The following is a 20,601-nucleotide window of genomic DNA, read 5'->3' as shown; positions in this document are numbered from 1 at the left end:
GATCATGCACAAACATTGCATTGCAAGCTGCAATCCCGACCAGCCTGATCGATACATCAAAAACTGGTCACCATCGAGTTCAGCAACCATGGCATTTCCTTCTCTAGACGGGCGATGCACGCCACAAGATGCAGCTCACACCTGTCATGCAAGTGTGGCACAAAGCTAGCTTTGCACTTCTGCAATGGAAGACACGAGCTGAATACCTCGGTGCACTTCAACCTAAAACAAGATGAGTCTCGGTCCAATCTTCATTTCAAATTTTAGCCACTAGCAGCCGGTTGAATGTGTGCATATCTTCCTTTTTACACCTGTAATTTTTCAGTAACAGAGTTGCACTAGTTAAAACCAAAACACGTCATTCAGGCAAGGAAATATTCAGAGTTGGTTTGCGTCAGAATAACTTACTCTGCATTGAGCCGAGATCAATGGAGATAGCACAAGAATTGGAGGCGCGAATGATAATGCACTTGATGACGGGCACATGGTAGAACAGATATGCAATTGACCTGCAGAGCAGTAGTCCGCAGTAGCAGGTGTATTCCTAATCTGTCTGTATCTTTCTCAATGTCATGGACTGGAATGTGACAAGACAACCTCCTCTCCTCACCGGACATCATCGGATGTAAGGATGACCTGCCACGGTCAGCTCATGGCTTCTCCCTCCATCCAGTTTCCACCTGAGCGACGCAACCGCAGGTCCATCTTGTACCCTGTTCGCCGAAGGACGACGAGGGCGGCGGATCGGAGATTTGGAGCCGCGAATCGCTCTCTTCCAACGTTCTGGTCGCTGGAGATAGCGAATATCCAACCGAGAAAACTTGTTTCTATAATTGATAACTTGATGTACATGAGCTGGACCTTGGTCTTGTCCTCGATGGAGGATGCGGCGGCCGTCGGAGTCGACGGATTATCCAGAAGCGAAATGGCGGAGAGGATTTCTCCTAGGAACAGAGGAAGAAGAGGGTTTATTTGCAAAATCTGGTTTTAATATTCCCCTTTACATAAAGACGATCGGGGTATACGTAAATTATGGATCCAGTATTTTAAATAAACGCTCCGATTACGAGGGGTAAAATTCCAGGCCGGAAAACGCCGTCCGCCGGAGACCCGGGAGGCGGCGAGGGAAGCGAGGGGCAAGAGCACGGCCTGCGACGACGACAGCCTCGGGAACTCTCCGGCGCCGGAACAAGTAACCGCGTGCGCCCGTGCCCCGCGGGACGTGGGCAGGGCAGCCCGCTCGTGGTGTGGCAGGCGCGCCCATGGGTGGCGCAACATCCACGCCGCCGTGCGCAGGCGCAGCATGCAGGAGTCGCCGCCGCGACGGCCCGCAGTTGCAGGGAATGCACAAGAAAATAGAGCTGCCGGATGTCAAGCAAGGCCTCGCGTACTGCGACCTATGTGCCACCGCCAGCGACCCCGCCGTGGACTTCGGCTTCATCGAGTTTCCGGGCGAGTGCCAGCTTGATCTGGAGCAGGTGCTGAGGGCGAGGAACCAGTCGATCAATCTGGTCCTGACCACGGCCCGCGTCGGGGACTCCATGTGGTTCGTCTCCATCGATCGCACCACAGAATACGCCGATGACGTGCTGACGCTGTGGACGCCGGAACTGCCTGGGGAGCAGTGAAAGAAAGAGGAGGAGGTCTCTGCTGGGGTTTCGACGGCTTCAAGGAGGCGGGGTTTCCGGAGGCTCCGCCGGAGTTTCCTATCCTCATGGCGGATGGTGCCCTCTTCGTCGTACTGACTCCGCAGCGTGATGGAAGCACTGGTGCCATCTTTCGGTAGGTACGACAAATTGGATTGGTAGAGTTAGGATGTTGGCAATCTAGATTTCTAATAAGTTATTATTCGAACTTGGCAACCGTTACACCGCTGCACCGTTGGTTATCAACCAAACACAATTTAATTGATCTCGCCAAGAAGATTTTCACTGAAAGCGAATTGAAGAACACAAGCAAGAAAGATAAGCTCGCAATCTGATACTGCAGATATAAATGAAGTAAGGAACAAGATGAGGTTCAAACTCTGTAGAACAAGAACGGAGGCTCTGATTCGCAGAAAAAGACTCGACATCACAGTTACAATGAAAGAGATCCGTTTCTCGATGGAAAACTAGAATTAAATAAAACACAAACCGTGATGTGGCGGCGACTATTGAGTTTATACCGAAGGGGGAAATATCCTAGGGTTGAGGGTGACCAGGTGGGGGCGTACTCAACCCGGATGTAAGACCTGACATGATACAAAGCTGACTTGGCCTAAAATAGGTGACGCTTTGTCGTGGTCACACAAGAAGTAGTCGTATAAGTAGTTGAAGTAGTCGTATAAGTTGTTGAAGTAGTTTGTACGAGTTGTTGAAGAAGTAGAAAGTAATCGTATGAGTTGTTGAAGTAGTCGATCGAGCCTCAGAAAATAATCGATCGAGACACCGAGTAGTCGTACTTGTTGAGGAAGTAGCGTAAGCAGGCAACAGTGTCCATGGATGGAGTTAGTGTGCACGAACTGTACCAAATCTCGGACGTACAGATCAAATTGGTGACGACTTGTAACTCGTAGAAGATCAAATCTCGGATGTATCCAGTATGGTGATATCCTCGTCATAGTACCCTATACGTAGACTCGATCTTTACATCCAATTTCTTCCAAAGGAAACATGGTTTAGGCCAGTGGGAGCTCGAGGAACAGAGTGTTCCTGCAGCAGGGCTGGCTTCACTGGCAAGGAGTGCTAACTAATAAGTTTGTTTTACTACCAACTCTGTTTCATCTGATATCACTGCGATTCAGGCTTACTAAATTTGTGAACTGATCCTTTGGAGTACAGAACTCAAAGGTACTAGCATTTGAGTCCAAGCATAGTCCAAAAGTTCAGTTAAATAACAGCGTATTAGGGACAAGCACAAGTGATATAATTTCATAAATAATGTGCTTCGCTAGAATGAAAATCGAGTGAGAACTGCATACATTTTCAGAAAAGACAAGCATGAAGAGGGTAAAGAAATTCAGTCAACGGAAGACTAACATTTTCGTTGAATCAGCAGTACAGAAAGTGTGAGGTTGAATGGTATACTTGTAAGTCAAGAGCTGGGTATTCCCAATGCCTTCATCTAGTATTTTTTGTTTCCAAAAAAGGGACTACGGTAGGCAAGAATGTCTGAACATTTCTTCCTTTTTCTTGACGAAATGCAGAAGAGAACAACTCAATCACGGTACATATACAGATGATCAAATGGTAGATCCATTGGACGCATCAGGCTGACACGGTTGGGGATGCTGCAGCTCGTCTTCCAGGACAGAAGAAATTTGAAGAGCAATCTGTTGCTGATTTGCTGTCCATTGGCATTGGCAAGTCTGCTTTCAGTTTCCTACAGAATCTCAGCTGATCAGAATAGGACGTATACTTACTGGAATTGTGAAACAAATAAGAAGCTTACTAAACCACATTTCTATGCCTCCTATACCGAAGAGTGGTTAAGCCTAGAATACGTTCTTCTCTGACTTCTGAAGATTTTAGAGCACCAACCGACAATAACGCACTGATACAAAGCATTGGGAGCCAATGCCTTTCCATTTCTTTTGCGCAACGAACTCGCATCCAATATATGATGGATTCGCCTTTCGCCATGGACGTAGCAAAAGACGGGTTCAGAATGTCCAACAGTTAGAGAAGAAATGCATCGGTTTACCGCCGCGAAAGGAAGCGAAACTCGCCGCGGACCATTCGAGCAAGCACAGGCGCATCCAATATCGGCAGATCGCCGGGGAGCGGCGGCGGCGGCGAGGCCGGCGAAGCGGCGCGGTCGGGATGGCGGAGACGGAGGCGCGCTCTTGTTCTTACGATCTTTTCACAGCGTGCTATAGCCTCGTTGCTCAATCGAGACCGTGGAATACAAATCGAACGGCTCCCCGGCAACCAATCGGTCGGTAAACCAAATCACGACCACCCCCTGGCCGCGGTCCACGGCGGCCAAACGCCACGCGCCGGCGAGCACGGCGCCCCCTGGAACGGCGTGTTCTCAGAGTGGTGCGCCGCACCTGCGAACGCGGCGTCCGCGTCGTGGAGTCGCGGCGGATGAAAGCGAAGGTGGTTGACGCTGAGGAGGGGGGCGGGCGCGCGGTTGGGCTCTGGCTGCCTGCCGCCGGTGTGGCTTTGCGGGAAGCGAGAAGGGAATCTGTCAGGTGGGCCATTGCTTGTTGCCGGGCGCCTCCTCTGGGCGAGGAGGTAGGAAGCTACGCAGAGCGAGACGGTGGCGACGAGTGGGAGCTGGGAGGTCGACCAGAGCAGGGGAAGTGAGCTGAGACGCTGAGTGCCATTGCCAAGCCATCCATTTTCTGCTGGACAATGCCAATGTTCCTGATTCCTGGGTCAAAAGTTTAACTGTTTTTACAAATTGCTGGCAAGACTATCCACAAGCTGTAAACTAAAAGATAGACTTACAGCAACAAAAGGCTTCCCAATTTGACCATGTCTGAAGTATCCTTTCAGAACCAGCAACAGGGATTGCATGAGTCGTCTTACGAGCCACCCACCCAACTGACGCACTCCGTGGTCTTTAACACCGAAGAGGTGATGTTGTACAAACAGGGCATTTCCCATTTAGACGGAATGCGGTTGGTCGTAGATGTAACATGTCCAAAAGTCTGAATATTTGTTGAGTTTCTCCGGGAAATGCAGGAGACCGGGCTCGATGCATCCATGGAACGACAGACGCAACGCGCAACAACGACAGCGGCGTGGCGTTTCCTTTTATGCTGTGGCAAATTGTAACCTGAACATCATTAAACAAAAGGAAAAGTTTATTCTGGTGCTCCTTCCATCAATCAACAAATTAACCCGGAGCCGCTGTCGCCATGCATGCATCCTGTTCCTCCGCGCTCTCTGCCTCTGCCAGGGGCCTCTGGTGCGGTGGTGGGGCAGGCAGCGGCTTCCGGTCGGGTGCAAGGGGAGCTCATCTCACTGATCAGCCAGTACACACTGTCATCCACCATGCTACGCCGTGGACCTTCGAAGCACGCTGAACAGCTAACACCTACGATCAGTGCAAGGGCGTGCTGGATCGTGGATTCTCGGGGGGTATATATTATGGAATCTGAGAAAAACAAATGCTGCATTTTAGCTGGGAACACAAAGACCCTAAAACTACACTTTTCTGGCGCATAAGAGGCTGAAGCAAAGGACCTGATGGTGTTAAAAACTCACATCTCCAAGCAAACGCAAAAATATATCCTGGATCATCCATACAGTACAGTTACAAACGTTTAGCATACAATTCCTTAAGCATAGTAGTTCAAGCTCGACTTCTTCTTGGCCTGGACTTGTACAATTCCTTCGTTGAAGTCCTCGTGAGTCACCTGCACAAGATAGACCAGTCTTAAGAACTACAGCAAACAATCATCCCAAAAGGAAGAGAGAGAAAATGAACTATGATCGACCTACAGATACCATCCTCCACTTGGATAAATGTATCATTTTCCCCAATATTATTGTGCTTTCACGTTCATAATAAGCAAGTATAATAACAGAATTATACAAATGAAGGAATGTAAGTCACCTCTGTAGCATCCCGCCTTAGGGCAAGCATACCAGCTTCCACACAAACTGCCTTTAGCTGTGCACCGTTGAAGTCATCCGTTGAGCGAGCCAACTCTTCAAAGTTGACATCAGGATTTACATTCATCTTTCTTGAATGAATCTACAGGGAACCATAAACACATTAGTTGGAGCGTGACCTAGAAAAAGCCATTGACAGGCTTGAATTTATAACAAGTTGGGGAGACCTACTTGCAAGATTCTAGCTCTTGCTTCTTCAGATGGGTGGGGGAACTCGATCTTTCGGTCCAAACGACCAGATCGCATCAGAGCAGGGTCAAGGATGTCAGCACGGTTTGTCGCAGCTATGACCTTTATTCTCTCATCGCTGCTGAACCCATCTAGTTGATTCAGCAATTCCAACATAGTCCGCTGAACTTCTCTGTCACCGCTAACTTCACTGCAGAGACAACAAAACTATAGTTATCCTACAGAAGATTTTTTTCCCTAATAGGAATATTTTATTTGGACTACATTGAATGACAAATAAATATAGTTTCTGTGATCTTATGCATGACGAGATTAGTGTCTTCAGTACATAAAGGATACAATCATCAGCCAAGACTAATGCATGAATGAAACAATATAACACAAACCTAACTTCAATGCAGAGGCACACAACAAAATTATAGTTATCCTACAGAAGATATTCTTTTTTCCTAATAAGAATATTTTATTTGGACTACATTGAATGACAAATAAATATGGTTTCTGTGATCCTATGCATGATGAGATTACTGTCTTCAGTGCATGAAGGATACAATCATCAGCCAAGACTAATGCAGGAACAAAACAATATAACACAAACTGTCATAAACACATACCTATCAAACCGCTTGGTACCAATGGCATCTATCTCATCAATAAATATAATACAGGGAGCTTTCTCTTTGGCAAGCTGAAATGCATCCCGGACAAGCTTTGCTCCATCACCAATAAACATCTGAAACAGCAAAAGAATGTCATTACTACTCTACTGGAAACTATGCTCAAGATAAAAGAATAAATAAACAGATTTTGCATGGCAAAGCATCGTCTCATGTGTGTCTCTTCAAAGATGGATCACATGGTAAGTTAGTCATGCAATCAGGTTGACATTTTAGTCAAACCACTAAACCATGCAGCTTTGGTCTACAAATGCCATAGAATAGAATACATAAAATATAAATGAAATGCAAAAGCCTGAATTAATTCACTAAGTGCTTTATGTAACTGACTAAAAGTCCAACTAAATAAATTTGGAGTGCAAGCACCATAATTAAAAAGATGAAATCTACTTGCACAGACACTAATAACAGAAAGTGAATGGCAGACCTGGCGCAGTGGTAGAGACTTTCCACTTGTGGCCTGGAGGTCCTCGGCTCGAACCAGCCTCTTAACAGAATTTTAAAGGAATTTTGCAAGGGTAAGGCTGCCTAGGAATTCCCTTCCCCAGACCCCACCTTGTGTGTGAGCTTTCAGCACTGGGTACGCCCTTTACTAATAATATGCATGCAAAAAATGCTTACTAAAACATTGAAGAACACACTAGACCTAAACAAGATAACCAACAATATTTATATCAATGTCCCAAAGGTAGAAGGCACAAAACATGCCAAACTAGCTTCTGAGAACCTTGACATAGGAGAATACTGCTCCAGAACCAAAAGGTTGCACAGGAGACAACAGAAACCAACAAAATAGCAGCATTTCCTGAAACAGGAGTTAGAGGGAAGAAAACACAAAACCATTCATGTACATAAAAATTATCTTGTATGGTGCTATAGCAGAGATAACTCCAGGAATGAACAAAGCGCAATAAGAAGTAGCAAGTACAAACATTATCACATGAAATCGAGTCACTCAGTGATAAAACAGAGCTCCTCAACTAAAATAGTTACCTGAACAAGTTGTGGACCAGCTAACTTCAGAAAGGTTGCATTAGTCTGTGCAGCACATGCACGAGCCATGAGTGTCTTCCCTGTTCCTGGTGGTCCATACAGAAGAACTCCTTTTGGAGGACGAATACCCAACTTTTGGAAGCGGTCTTTATGTGTCATGGGCAGCACAATTGCCTCCACAAGCTCTTGAATCTATTATATTCAATTGTATTAGATGCAAGGAAGAAGATATAGAGGAGCAAAAGAGTGGAAAACAACACTACTCATTTGTTAATGAATGGGCTGATGCCACATGCTCTGCTATTCACTAAAGAGCTACAATTGGCTCTACATATTGCCATTTACTAAACAGAACACTTACAAGGTTTCAACATTCATAAAGTAAAATACCTGCTTTTCAAGACCTCCAATATCATTGTAATCCTCAGTGGGCTTTTCATCTACCTCCATTGCCTTCACTCGTGAATCATACTCTGATGGCAGTGTATCCAATATAAGGTAGCTGTCTTTGTTCACTCCAACCAGATCACCTGGCTTGAGCTTGTCAGGGTCAACTAACCCAACAACAGGAAGGAATATAGTCTGAAATCATCAAGATATAAAACAAAGATTTTGAATCAGTGAATTTGATTCCTTAAACTCAAAATCATACTCAAAGAAAAAATGCAGTACATAAAATGCTTCAATGCTTTAAAGTTGAACCTTAGAACATGATTCAATCAGAGACATGGAAGAATGAGAATTAATGGGCTAATGACAAAGTAAAATATACATAATCCATACCTGCAATGCCAGGCTCATACAGAAGAAAAGCCTTTGAATTACTGATTAGAGCAAGCATATAGCTGCTCTATAGAACTCTTGACTTTTCAAAAAAAAAAACGAATCCAATTATGACTGCTAAAACATATTCCTCTTTTTTTCATTTAGTTTACTTATATTAATGGCGTCATGCATGCACCCAAACCATAACAACATTAAGTTAAATTTAGATCGCAACATGCCTAGACCTGGTAAGTTAAGATTTATCGTTAAATTGAAATCCACTATCTGAAGATCAAAAGAAGCAGTGTAATCATGATTCGTCCAATTTATTGACTTATTGTCTTTTATAAAGGGTATCCAATATAGCCTTTGACAATTACCCTCTTTAGATATATGTTAGTAACAACAAAAAAATGTTTAACTATCAATGATATGATACTTTGGATGAAGAATTTACTAAACTATATCTTTCATACTATAAATCTAATACTTTTACACATATTAATGGTCAAAGTTTAGAAAGTGTACTGCACACATTATATGAATGTAAACGCAAGTAAAAGAGAAACGGTTAATATGATGTAAAAGACAGAAATGAGATGAAAAGAGATTGCTCACTTGTCTCGTGGAGGTCTTCAGAACAACACATTTTCCTTTCCTTTGCGAGTCTAAATCAATATTAGCACCATCCTCCTCAGCTTCATCCTCGGGGTTCATTTCCAAGATCTAAAACAGTTGATAAGGGTGAAAAATGATAAGTTGGTCATAGAGGAAAATATTCCAAATCAAAAGATGTACAGACCATCTGCTCACCAAATGCCAAAGATCCAAAAAAAACAAATAACAACTATTTATCACATGTCCCAATGAAGAGTGGAGTGGAGCATAGTAAGCAACCACAGTGAATCATACTACATTGTGCAAATCACGGTTTATCGAGATACTTGAATGCTGCATAGATTCTTTTTTTTAAAAAAAGGAAAACTACAAAACCATCAATTCTTCAAAGATAGCGCTAATGTCCTAATGGGGTTCATTTGAACTTGAAATCTTCAAAGCTAAGGGTGTTGAAACAGACCAGGAATCATGTTCCAATGCTTCTGAACATTAGGATTTCTAACCAGATCATGGTTTACTCAAATTAAATGATAGCTGCTGTAGAGACAAACTACCCCTATCTAACTTGAAGTGGCTGAATTTCTAAAGGAGAGCAAGAGAAACATGTGCTTAAGCCTTTCATGCACATAAGCCTAACATGAGATGGGGGGAAGTTTGAATAAAATTACAATAAATAATATCTGGGTGTTAGGATTCCTATAACCAGAACATGGTTACTCAAATTATAGAATCATTACTACTATAAGGACAAACTACTCCTTACTAATTTGTAAAGGAAAACAAGCAGAACATTTGTTTTGTTGCATATTGTGGCCCTTACACGTAAAGATCCAAAAAAAATTAGAAGGTGGAAAATTGAGAACAATTCACAATGAAGGTAACATACATTTCACCCATTCACTTCCATGATAATTTAAATTAAGATCAGAAACAACAATAACCCATTCACTTCCATGATAATTTAAATTAAGATCAGAAACAACAATAACCAGAGGCCTAGCAATTTGGAAACGAATCCGAGGGCGCTGCGGCGCATCCTACCTCAACGATGTTCCCGACGAGGTAGGGCAGCTGCTTGTTGAGCTTAATCTTCTCCTGGTTCTCCTTGATCTTCTCCTTGACCGACTCCAGCTCCAGGTTCGTCCGCTGCAGCTCGTCCTGCGTGCCACCAAAAACAAAACCAACCCAACGAATCAAACCTAGACCCTAACGCCGGATGAGGATTCAGAAACCCCGGGGCAGACCACAGGGGATCCGATCTAGGGCTGGGCTCGCTCACCTTGAGGACGCGGATCTCGTTGTCGAGGAGGCGAGAGGCCCGGACTATGTCTTCCGTGGACATGGAGGCGAGCTGGTCGTCCTCCGCGTCGTCCACGGCCATCGCTGCCGCCGGCCCGGGGGTGCCGGATGACGACATCGCCAGCGGAGTAGGGTTTCGTCGGGGTGAGGAAGGGAGGAGGAGAAGCGGGTTCTACTGCTGGAGAGGCTGGGAGTGATCGAGTTCGCTCTGTTGGGCTTTTCCTTCGTTTTTTCTAATCGTTGTTTGGCCTTTTCTTTTCCACGCGATTGGGAGTGGGCTAGCCTTGCTAGCGTTCGGACATCCAACACCAACTTTCTCGTCAAAAGCTCCGATGCAACATCGAAAATATACAGTTGCAATATTAAAAATTATATAAAAAATTAAATAAGTCGTTTGATTCTCGGATACAGAAATTCTCACCGCAACATGAACACTGTATTTCATACAAGATTCACCATGAAATACGTGAAAATAATAGTTGCAACATCGAAGATCAACTATTAAAATATATGTCGGAGCGTCCAATTTTTCATCCCGTCCGGACATCTTTGTCTTAGCATTTCTTTTTTTATTATAAAACTTTGAGTGTTTGAGATTTAACCCGTAGATGGATAATTAAGGTTAAACCGGGGAGATGCAGTATATCAATATGAATCATCCTATCCAAAATGCTGAATCAAAGTTTGTTGATCGCTAAACCAGTTGTACGAAAATAATGAAATATGTATCAGAGGGGGAGCAACTTGGGTAAGGTGAGGAAAAAGCAGTGCACCCTGATCTTTATAAAATGTTGAATTAGCATATAGTTTGGACATTGTTTAATCAAATAATCCCTTCATTTTAAATTATAGGTTATTTTAGAATTTTCAGATATATAGCTTTTTCTATGCATCTAGATACTTAGCAAAAATTATATACTAAAATTTGCCAAAACATAATTTTAGAATGGAGGAAGTATAAGAAAATTTTAAAAGAATGTCACTGATATGAGATTGGTAGGCTGCAATGATTAAGCTACATGAGTCTTGTAGGATTCAAAACTACAACTCTTAACCACCGGAAATTATATATGAGCTCTGTTTGAGAGCGCATGTGACCTTGTACAAGATTCTTCGAATACATAATTTGAAAATTTTATATCAAACACAATTGCATTCTGAATCTTCTTAGCTACATCAGTTAATTTATAGGAAAATTTTAAATGCCTAGCACTCTAGATATATCCTACCACCATTCCGCTTCATTTGACATTGGTTATACAAATGCAACGAACCAACGTCAAATATTATGGGTGGATGGAGTAGTATTTTCTTGCGAGGAAAATTATGTGGTATTTAGTAAAGGATATATCTAATCTGATTTGGCTTCATGCTAATTTTTGTGGCAATAATATTCAAGTAAACGAAACTGATATTTTGCAAAAAAAAACTAAACTGATTACTGCAGTGAAAATTAATTACTTTCAAAGCTCTTGTTGCTCACCAAGTCTATATCTATACTATAAATAAAGAAATTTTGAGAAACATTTTTCACATAGATCTCACCGCCACTGCCTAGTCAACAATCAAAATAGGGAAAAATACGCAAAGACCAAGGATAAAATCGTATTGACTTGTGAAAAGTAAAAGACAAAACCACAATTACACTTCAAAGCAGGGATAAGAACATCAAAATACCTTAGTCTTTTCAATTATTAAATTTAAGTTAACAGGTGATGCAGTCTCTTTCTGCCCAAATCTAAATTCTCCTGTCCTATATATATACATGTCTTTTTACTAACCTGGTGACTGATATCCTTTGCATCATGAAATTGTTTCAGTTAACAATGCATCCGTGTGTCCCCATGGTTATTACTCTCTCATTGTAAAACATCAAAAATATAATTTGTAACATATAACCTTTTTTGTCTATGACAACAGAACCACATATTTTACTCTCTATGGTTAATAGTTAACATGTCGTGTTTTGATGCCTATTACTTTATTATGGTGATTTTGGCTATGACAAGATCTCTGATTTCTAGATCTAAAGCCAGTGATGACTACCAGAAGAACTAACACTGTAGAAATCTGATCCAGTTATTTATGAAGGCAGAAGTGACAAGCACTCCAATTCCTACTCTTATTTAGTTATTTAGGATACATCCAAATCTCGATTGTTTTACAAATTCAGTGGATACCAATATGTTTTAGTAATTAAAATGTGAAATCCACTATAATCGGCATGAATTAAGCCTAAAATCTGAAGCGTTGAAACAATTTGATCTAAATTATGGAATTTTGACCTCCCCATGTTTTGTAGTAAGGTTCTTATAACTATCCAGCTAGGGAAATATTTTTTGTAATGTGTTCTCAGAACATATTTATTATGACTAGGATGCACAATTCCAATTTATCATGGAATGCTTTTAGATGTTCAATTAGATATTTTTTTTTGAAGAAGCTAATCTTAAAAACGCACATGCCAAATCTTGCCATATTAAGAATTAATTGACTATTCGTGATCCTCATGCAGCATAATGGAATTATGCATTGGTGAGTTTTTGTCAAAGCAACAAGGGAAGTGATGGATCCCTCTGACTTTTAAGCAAGATCCACCTCTGCTTTGCCCTTCCTCTCTCATGTGATCTGATTGCTAGGTAATTACATTGACTTGGTTAAAATTTTGAGTAGTCTGGTGATCTGGAAACATAAGAAAATAAGGTTGATCTATTTAAATCGTAGTAAAGGAAATCTGAATCCGAGACCTCTTAGTTTCTAACAAGGTCACAATTTGATATATGATCTCATTTTTATGGTTGTGCTGACATTAGATGATATATCTTTTTTTCCTTCAAGCAGGCATTAACTTTGGACTATTCATGGATAATGGCATATGGTACCACTGCAAAATGACATAATATTTTGCTTTAGTTCTCTGTTTGCTACTCTGTACCATCACTAAACTAGATCATACACAAAAGAATAGTGAAGTTTCATGTACAGAGTGAACTGGTGAGGGGAGGTGAATTACTTGCTCTAGGCGATTCTTGTGTTTTGGTTTGCGGTGGTATTGAGAAGGGTAGGGCTGCTGTGTTCCCTAGAGAAGAATTTGATTTGCAATGGATAAGAATAGCACTCGTACTTGAAGGGATTTACAGGTCAAATAAAAAATTGTAGGCTTTCTTTTAGCTAACCAGCATTGACCTTGCATGAAGAATAGTATGTGAGATAAGATAGCGCGTTGGCTCTGTTTTCCGTTGGCTTGTTGGTGATGAAGGTTAGAATATTTCTTTGATTTCTCATAAGCAAGTGCCCATTTTTTAGAAAGGAAAGAGAAAATTTGAGATGCACATAAATTTTTCCTTATGGACTTGTGGGAATGACAAAGAGAACAAAGACTAGATGGTTATATCAAGTGTACTTAATAATGTTAGTTGCTTATTGACTACCTGGTTCAATTACATTTTTATAATAGAGGAAATGCAGTAATATTAATATAGTTGTACTCAGAATTTTGATGCATTTTGCTTTACCAACAAGGCTGGACTGTGGGTGGAACACATGCTAAGGGAGCACGTAGATATTCGCGTGAATGAATGCACGTCTTCGGTGGTGGTGATAGCTTTTTATCACAATGGATGATGCTGTAAAAGTCTATATGTTACATAGTAATAGCTAGCTCTATAATGTTTATGAAATGATTAGCTCGATAATGTTTATGTCAATGTAACATCTGAAATCCATTGCCACTATATTATGAAAATTAATGTCTGCACACATTTATCAACGTATCTTAATCGTTTAGGTTCGGAAGTATTTTATATTATAAGAAAAGTTTTTCTTGAAAAATATTTTTCACTCGAGGATAAATCAAAATGGAAGGTGTAAATATAAATAAATGTGATATAGGTTAATTTTCTAATAAAAATCATGTGCCTGGGCACGTGAGTCTACACTAGTACTTGAAAGGTGGAAGCGAAGCATTTGAGTGAGGTATAAGAGTAGGTGACAGTGGCATTTTTGCGGTGGAACGCAGGAACAGGCATGGTGTCGTACAATCTGTCTTTTCTACCTTCTCTCTGTCTCTTATCTTGAAGCCAACCCTAAAGAGCATTCTACTCATTTCACTGCACTTCATTTTTGAAAGACGGAATAGTCGATTTGATCCCTCAACTTTTGGTTCTAGTTCAAATTCATCCCTCAATTATTAAATTGGTCAATCTAGTTCTCAAACTTTCTATTTGGACTCAATTTTATCCCTGGTCCTATGTGACGTGACACATTGGCATGCCTAGCTAGTGATGGGTGACCTAAAGTGAGCCAATAAATATAAAAAACTCTTTTTTCGTTAAATGTATAGTACACAAACATAGTTCAAATGGTCAAAGAAAATGTAAAAAAGTATAAACTAACTCTTTATTTATAGATACAAAATAAAAAATCGGTTACTTTTGTTATGCTATTGGGTCAACATTGTATTTGAATTGATATTGATGTTTGATTTTGGTAGCATACGAAGAATGTCAAGCTAACTTGGCAAGCCACATATAATAGGCATGCCGCATGACACAAGAGATAAAATTGTGTGTAAATGAAAAGCTTGAGGGCTAAATTGGTCTCTTTGATATTTGAGAGATGATATTGAGCTCTGGATGATAATTGAGGGATGAAAATAATTATTTTATCTTTTTTGAAATCAGGTGAACTGATTTCTTCTTCTTTTTCAGGCGATGAACTGTAGCCGTTGGATTGAGAATCAACGATATCTGCAGCTTTTTCAACCTCTGGCTCAAGTCCTTTGTGTGTTCGTGTCCTAATGTCGTTACTGCACACATGCCTGCTCCCCCACCTCCCGTCCAGAACCAGAAGCTTCGCCCTCGACTGCGTCGCCGCCGTCAAGTCCGCCGCCCCCGCCGCACTAAATCGGCTTCGCCGGTCCCGTCGCCGCCACACGCCCCCGACCACCGGATGTCTGTCGCCTCGCCCGCCGCCTTGCCGCCCCGCCTCCACCGCCAGACGGGTCTGTCGCCGGCAACCTCCCTCTACGCCCCGAGGACAAAGGTACCGACAGGAAACGAGCCCAGCAACTGTGGACCTTGAGGAGATGGGAATGGGACGCGACCGAGAGCCCTGCGAAGCCGGCGCTGAGGACGGCGAAGTGCAGGGTGCGGGCGGCTGCTATGAAGGTTCGCCTGGGGGGAGTAGAGGGTGAGGTTGGCGACCAGAGGCCGCTGGTCCTGGATGCGCGAACGGAGAATCCGGCCAGTACGCGCCGCGTGCGGACCTCACCCGAGCAGGTCCCGTATCTCCGCCTCGTCGTCCCGCACGGCGCCGTACACGTTGCTTCATCAGACGCCGAGAAGCGCTGCCCCGGCATCCGCCTTGTTGTGGAGGCGGCGGCACGACCACAGGGACGCGGCTGCGCTCGCGCTTGCATGCGCCATCGGCGGCAGCATGCTCGAGGCCAGGATGTTCCGTGACACGGCCCCCGCTGGCCCGCAGAGGCTGGGAAGCACGGCCATCACGCTGCCGTCTCCGTCTCTACTGCGACGGGCCGGCGACATGCCCGGCACCGGCGGAGCTTCACCAGCGGGGAGAGGCGCCGCCGCGAGATCGGGCTCGTTGTGGAAGCGCAGGAGGCGAGCTCGGGCGGGACGCCGGCCGCGCTCGCGCCGTGGGGACGGCCAGGTCCAGATCGATCAGCACGCCCCCCCCCCCCCCCCCCCCCCCCGGCCGCGCGCCGCAGCTCCGGCGTGACCTCGACTCCTTGTACTGTCCCGCACCGCGCGCGCGCGGGGGAGGCGGGCGGAACGGGCGCGCTGGATCGCAGCCGCGAGTTGATCTCACCCGGAAGTAGTAGTAGCAGCAGCAATCACCAGTATACACAGTAGTAGTGCTGGTTGTCTCCTGTCAGGTTGCTTTTTGTGTGCTCTCTGTCTCCCCACCGGGCGCCGGCATTATATGGCCGTGGAGTCCGGCAAATGATCATCGGATCAGAAGATTCTGTGGGCCCGGGAAGACAAGGCCAACCGCGGAATCCCTCGTGGTGGCATGCTGCAAGCCTGCAATCCAATCTTGTTAACGCAACGCAACCTCTGCTCAGGCGAGACGTCTAGCCATGCACCTCCGAGCACAAATTAAGCAAGTTTAGATGGCTTATTAACACAGGAGAAGCATGTATTTTAATTTTCTACACGCCACCTATGCAGTGACATCTTTTGAAGCACCAACTGGTAGCAATTTTTTTTAGCGTAACTAGTTAAGTACCCGTGCGTTGCTATGGGAAACAAAAACTGTATATACTAATTCAATTTGTTTGCATGGGAAATGTGCATCTTAAAGCTTCCATAAACAACTCACAATGATAAAATATTGCAACAATTGGTTTCTCCCCTCCCATTGCATAAGTTGATCATACGCCAAAGTTTTCCGTATAATGAATAATAAAATAAGTATGCATAGATCTCTTGCATTCGATGGGCTAGAGAAAACTGCAACTTTTAAGAAAGCCAAGTAGGCTATGTCGTAGTTGCAGATCCAGAAGAAAATACAATAAAAAACCAAATGAAATTTCGTATGAAAATTGAAACGCCACATACATTTTCGTAGTCATCAGTCCAGACAATAATCATGCTGGCTAATTCCAGAGGTGATTGTGATTAACTCAATAATTATAGTAGAAGCAATTAAAACGTTTTTTTAATCTCCACCTCATGTGTTCTGAATTGAATCGATCATTTTTCAGAAAGCACAAATTGCTATTACCTTTTATACAAAGCATGGTGCCACTTTCAGTATCAAGATTCTAAAAGAAAGATGCCATCTAAAACAATTTAAGGAATACGGCAACGAGATATGTATACTCATGTTCACGTTGTTCCTCTCCACCTCAATGTTGAACTCTCTCAACCAACTCCAGGCTGTTTGGACTCTCTGATGCATGCACTCAAAAAAAATGTTTATGAGAATACAATAACGTGAACCGGTCAATAACCAAAATAAGTAGCATTTAGCAAATACATTAGTCCTCATCACAAACCAAAATCCCTTCTCTATGATCGCAAAACTTGGATCTAATCACCTAATTAGAGATAGGAAGAAGTGGAACCTGGCCTTGCGTGCTGAGGCTGAGATGGGCATCCGGCTCATCTTGGCCCGCAGCAGTAGCAAGTGCCGAAGGTGGGGGTCTTCATCGCATCCTCTCTTGATGTCTGCTGAGCTTCCTATTATCTTTGGGTGGTTCTTTTCCAAAATCTGTGAGCAACCTCTGTATTTTCAAAGAATGCAAAATAATTTGTATAGGTGTATGCCTATGCGTTGATACAGGTGAAATGAATCCTATCTATAAATATAAATGTGCATGGAGGCATATAGCAAGCTTTTCCGCAGCTTGCTAGAATGTGTGACCATGCATTTGATTCTTCATTTGAAAATTTTGAAAAGCTTGCTAGAGAGCACACGGCCAAGATGCTCTCCTCGTTCATGTGATTTAGCCGCGTAGCTCTAGCAAGCTTTTTAAATGAGTCAATTACCGATCTTTCTTTCAATTCCTCAAATATAAGTTTGACTTTGCTCAAATGCTTTAGAAGTGTCTCTCAACAAATGGTTGCTCTGTGGATCAGTCCAACACACCTTAAACTAAAGCTATGAGGAACCGTTCTTAGAGAAAAACAAAGTTAAACAAGGAAAAAGTTGCTAATGTGTAAAATAAGAGAGAAGAGGGTAATACAAATGACACTTCGGACTTCTCAGTCACCACTAAAGAAAAGAAAAGGAATATTAATAAGTGAATAAGGTATCAGATTTATTGATGGGTCAACTAAAGAAGCACACCTTAGTTAGAAAAGAGCTACACACGTACAATGCAAGTATATAAAGAAAGCACGTTTACTCGATCATACAATATTTCGAACACAAGAATATGTCCAAATTCCTCCTAGCAGGCCATGATGCACTTTAGCCACTCGGACCAAGCAAGCTTCTCTGCTGCTTATATCAGTAGATCAACTGAAAACACGCTGGAGCTTTACGTATCCTGGATGCAAATATCCTATCTGTAAAGAAAATGAAGACGTAACAAAGCCAAGTGGGACTACCGAGAATAGATTTATTCACACAAATTCATCTCTTTTGTTACAAAATATTACCATCTTATTTTGCCCTCCCAGCTGCAACAGTATCAGAGCTGCCAAGGCTGCCGCCATGGCCCCTAATGCCTCCCTGATGACACAAAATATGGACATCTCTCACTTCAGCACACTCCAAAGAGCAAATGTCTGAATCATATACTTCAAAATCTGACAGTAGTACTCCAATCATATACTGCAGACAAAAATGCCTGAATCAAGCAAGCAATATAAAATATAACTAATGCAGTGAGTAATCCACCTGCAGGAGGAAACGTTGCTGGCTAAATCATCTTCCCCTTCTTCTGTGCATCTGCAAATGTCGCACAGCAAGTCAGCCATAAAAAAATAATCTAAAATGTAACTATTAATCTGTAGTATATATCTGACTGATTGCACTCACCTCGGTGCCAAATTTTAGGAGAAAAGACACCTCCGTGAGCATCCAGCTTCATCTCGGGTCCCAAAGACTGGCACATTCAAACATACTTTTAGTAAACTTTTGCATACTTGATGGCATACTATGGAGACCTCTTGGATAACAGAGTAGGAACCTGAAATACAGGGGCAGGAAAATAATTCATATAAACTATTTGTATCCAAAACTGGGCATACATTCTTAATCTGATAGTCCGATGACTGACCGAACAAAAAAATGCAGTCCAAAAATACAATCCATATGTACCATCCAAAAGCCCACTTCAACAGGCCTAATGCAAAGCTAATTGATCACTTGAATGCAACAAAAGATCCCCTTGCCTCTACTATGAGCAGGACTTGCCATTCGAATATTCTTACAAAACAAGTGACGGATGGTCCTTACACATGAGAAACTCGATGAATCGAGGCACCACTCCTTGGCTGACATCCTAGATTGGAGGATTACCTGTAAAGAAATATGGACGAATTCTTACTAACTTTGATGGTTAAGGGCTCGGTAGCCCCTGCCTGCTCTGCTCAGGCTCTACATGGTCCCCGCCCGCCGCCGGCCTGCTGCCTGGCGGCCGCCTGCGCCGAGGCAGCCGTTGCCTGCGGCCCCTCCGTCCTCCGCTCCTCCGCGGCTCCGGCGGGCGGCGCTCTGCCCCTGCCGGCCGCCTGCTCGCCTGCCCTCTGCCCCTCTCTGCACCTGGAAGGCTAGAATGAGCACACCAAGGAGCTGTGAAAAGATCTAATAGGGGGTTTTCTCCAGAAATCGCAAGAGACAAGAAAAATAGCAGAATAACACTGTTTTTCCTGGGCTACATCCAAAAACTCGGGCTCCTCCTTGGCTGGCGACAGGAGCTTGCTGTCGGCCAAAATTCCCGCGATTTAGGGCATGGGAGAGCCAGGAAAGTGGGGGAAAAGAGAGAGGAGGTTGAGGGCGTTCCGTTTTATACCTTGCTCGCGGCGGAGATGCACCGTGGCGGCCGGAGTTTGGACGTCAAGGAGGCGGTGGTGGTCTGTTCTTCCCAGCGAGACAACGGGTGGTGGCGCTGTCTTCCCAGGTTGTTGCGGTTACGAGCTGGCGAGCGACGACGTGGGCGTAAATCCCGAGCGGATCGATCGCGCCCACAGCAGGACGAGGTGGCGAACGCTAAAACCGCATCCAAATCTCGGCTTGGTGACACCAAAATCGGGATGACGAAAACCTTCGAGTTAGCGGGCATGAAAAAAATATCTCCCAATCGTTCTTTTTAGCAGTAGAGATAAATGTCAGTGCTAATCTACTGGAGTGCTAGTAGACTACTACTAGTAGTGCACTAATGCGCACATGGCTAAATTAGCGAGAAGGTGTTTTGAAAAGGCTAACTTCCCAAGGGCATGCATGCACGTAGGGGGTTAACTAATTAATCCCCACGAAATGGGAATGGATAGAATGCTTCTATGCATCGGTCTAGCTACGTGCGTTGCCTGCATTCAAACATTGCGTTAGTTGTAACGTACTACTAGCTAGCCGGCCCCATCATTTCATGCGTCCGGCCCGGGCGGCGTCGTCCGACCAAGAGACCACCACGCACCACTAGAGGGCACTACTCCGTCTCTTCTAACGCCGCACTGTGCAGAGAGCAGGACCCAAAAGGCATACGCGCCCAACGACTTGCTCCTGCCGATCCTGCCCGCTGCGGGGTGCCGAAGACGCCAGCGCTGCCGGCCAGCTCGCAGGCCGCGGCTCGACTTGCGAGACGCTGGAGGAGGGGCGCCGGGGACGGGTCTCGTCGACCGAGTGCGCCGCGCCGCCCGGCCTAAGACCAACGGCAAAGGCGTGCAGACCGCCCGCCGGCGTTCACTACCGTGCACCGCGCTCGCCCAGTCGCGACCATGACTCTCCTCCGATCCTTGGTAGAAATGCTAGCGAGCGGTCGT

At 43.9% G+C, this 20,601-nt stretch overlaps 2 protein-coding genes and 1 long non-coding RNA gene across 8 annotated transcripts; all 3 read right to left on the bottom strand.

The window, feature by feature from the left end:
- Positions 1-3,656: 3,656 nt before the first annotated feature.
- LOC112890690 lies at positions 3,657-4,938 on the bottom strand. Its single transcript, XM_025957538.1, has 2 exons — positions 4,437-4,938; positions 3,657-4,359 (listed from the first exon to the last, which is right to left on the bottom strand). Exons 1-2 carry the CDS (start codon positions 4,463-4,465, stop codon positions 3,933-3,935), a joined length of 456 nt encoding a protein of 151 aa, XP_025813323.1. The 5' UTR covers positions 4,466-4,938; the 3' UTR covers positions 3,657-3,932.
- Positions 4,939-5,164: 226 nt separating this feature from the next.
- On the bottom strand, positions 5,165-10,382 carry LOC112890689 (26S proteasome regulatory subunit 6A homolog). Its single transcript, XM_025957537.1, has 9 exons — positions 10,131-10,382; positions 9,893-10,009; positions 8,852-8,959; positions 7,859-8,050; positions 7,469-7,660; positions 6,413-6,531; positions 5,781-5,988; positions 5,551-5,691; positions 5,165-5,350 (listed from the first exon to the last, which is right to left on the bottom strand). The coding sequence occupies exons 1-9, from the start codon at positions 10,266-10,268 to the stop codon at positions 5,273-5,275; spliced, it is 1,293 nt and encodes a 430-aa protein (XP_025813322.1). The 5' UTR covers positions 10,269-10,382; the 3' UTR covers positions 5,165-5,272.
- A 7,529-nt stretch (positions 10,383-17,911) lies between these two features.
- LOC112890025 lies at positions 17,912-19,827 on the bottom strand. 6 transcript variants are annotated; one of them, XR_003228241.1, is made up of 8 exons: positions 19,635-19,827; positions 19,227-19,392; positions 19,082-19,144; positions 18,903-18,957; positions 18,662-18,812; positions 18,521-18,571; positions 18,280-18,352; positions 17,912-18,186 (listed from the first exon to the last, which is right to left on the bottom strand). It is a non-coding gene; the product is annotated as an uncharacterized LOC112890025 (long non-coding RNA). The 6 variants fall into 6 exon arrangements; XR_003228242.1 differs by lacking the exon at positions 18,903-18,957 and having other exon boundaries at positions 19,227-19,378; positions 19,635-19,818; XR_003228239.1 differs by lacking the exon at positions 18,903-18,957 and having other exon boundaries at positions 19,635-19,816.
- Between the last annotated feature and the right edge of the window lie 774 nt (positions 19,828-20,601).

This window comes from Panicum hallii, chromosome 4 (genome assembly GCF_002211085.1).
Source record: "Panicum hallii strain FIL2 chromosome 4, PHallii_v3.1, whole genome shotgun sequence".
Classification (NCBI taxonomy): Eukaryota; Viridiplantae; Streptophyta; class Magnoliopsida; order Poales; family Poaceae; genus Panicum; species Panicum hallii.
Note: the sequence above shows the minus strand (reverse complement) of the source record. Positions and strands in the feature narration are given on the sequence as shown.

Excerpts from the sequence above, each read along its gene's own strand:
- LOC112890689 (XM_025957537.1), bottom strand. The coding sequence starts at position 10,268 with ATGTCGTCATCCGGCACCCCCGGGCCGGCGGCAGCGATGGCCGTGGAC. Across the intron at positions 10,010-10,130 it reads ACGAGATCCGCGTCCTCAAG|GACGAGCTGCAGCGGACGAA; the intron begins GTGAGCGAGCCC and ends GGTGGCACGCAG. Across the intron at positions 6,532-7,468 it reads CTGGTCCACAACTTGTTCAG|ATGTTTATTGGTGATGGAGC; the intron begins GTAACTATTTTA and ends TTGCTGTTTCAG.
- LOC112890690 (XM_025957538.1), bottom strand. The coding sequence starts at position 4,465 with ATGGTCAAATTGGGAAGCCTTTTGTTGCT. Across the intron at positions 4,360-4,436 it reads TTGGGAAGCCTTTTGTTGCT|GAATCAGGAACATTGGCATT; the intron begins GTAAGTCTATCT and ends CTTTTGACCCAG.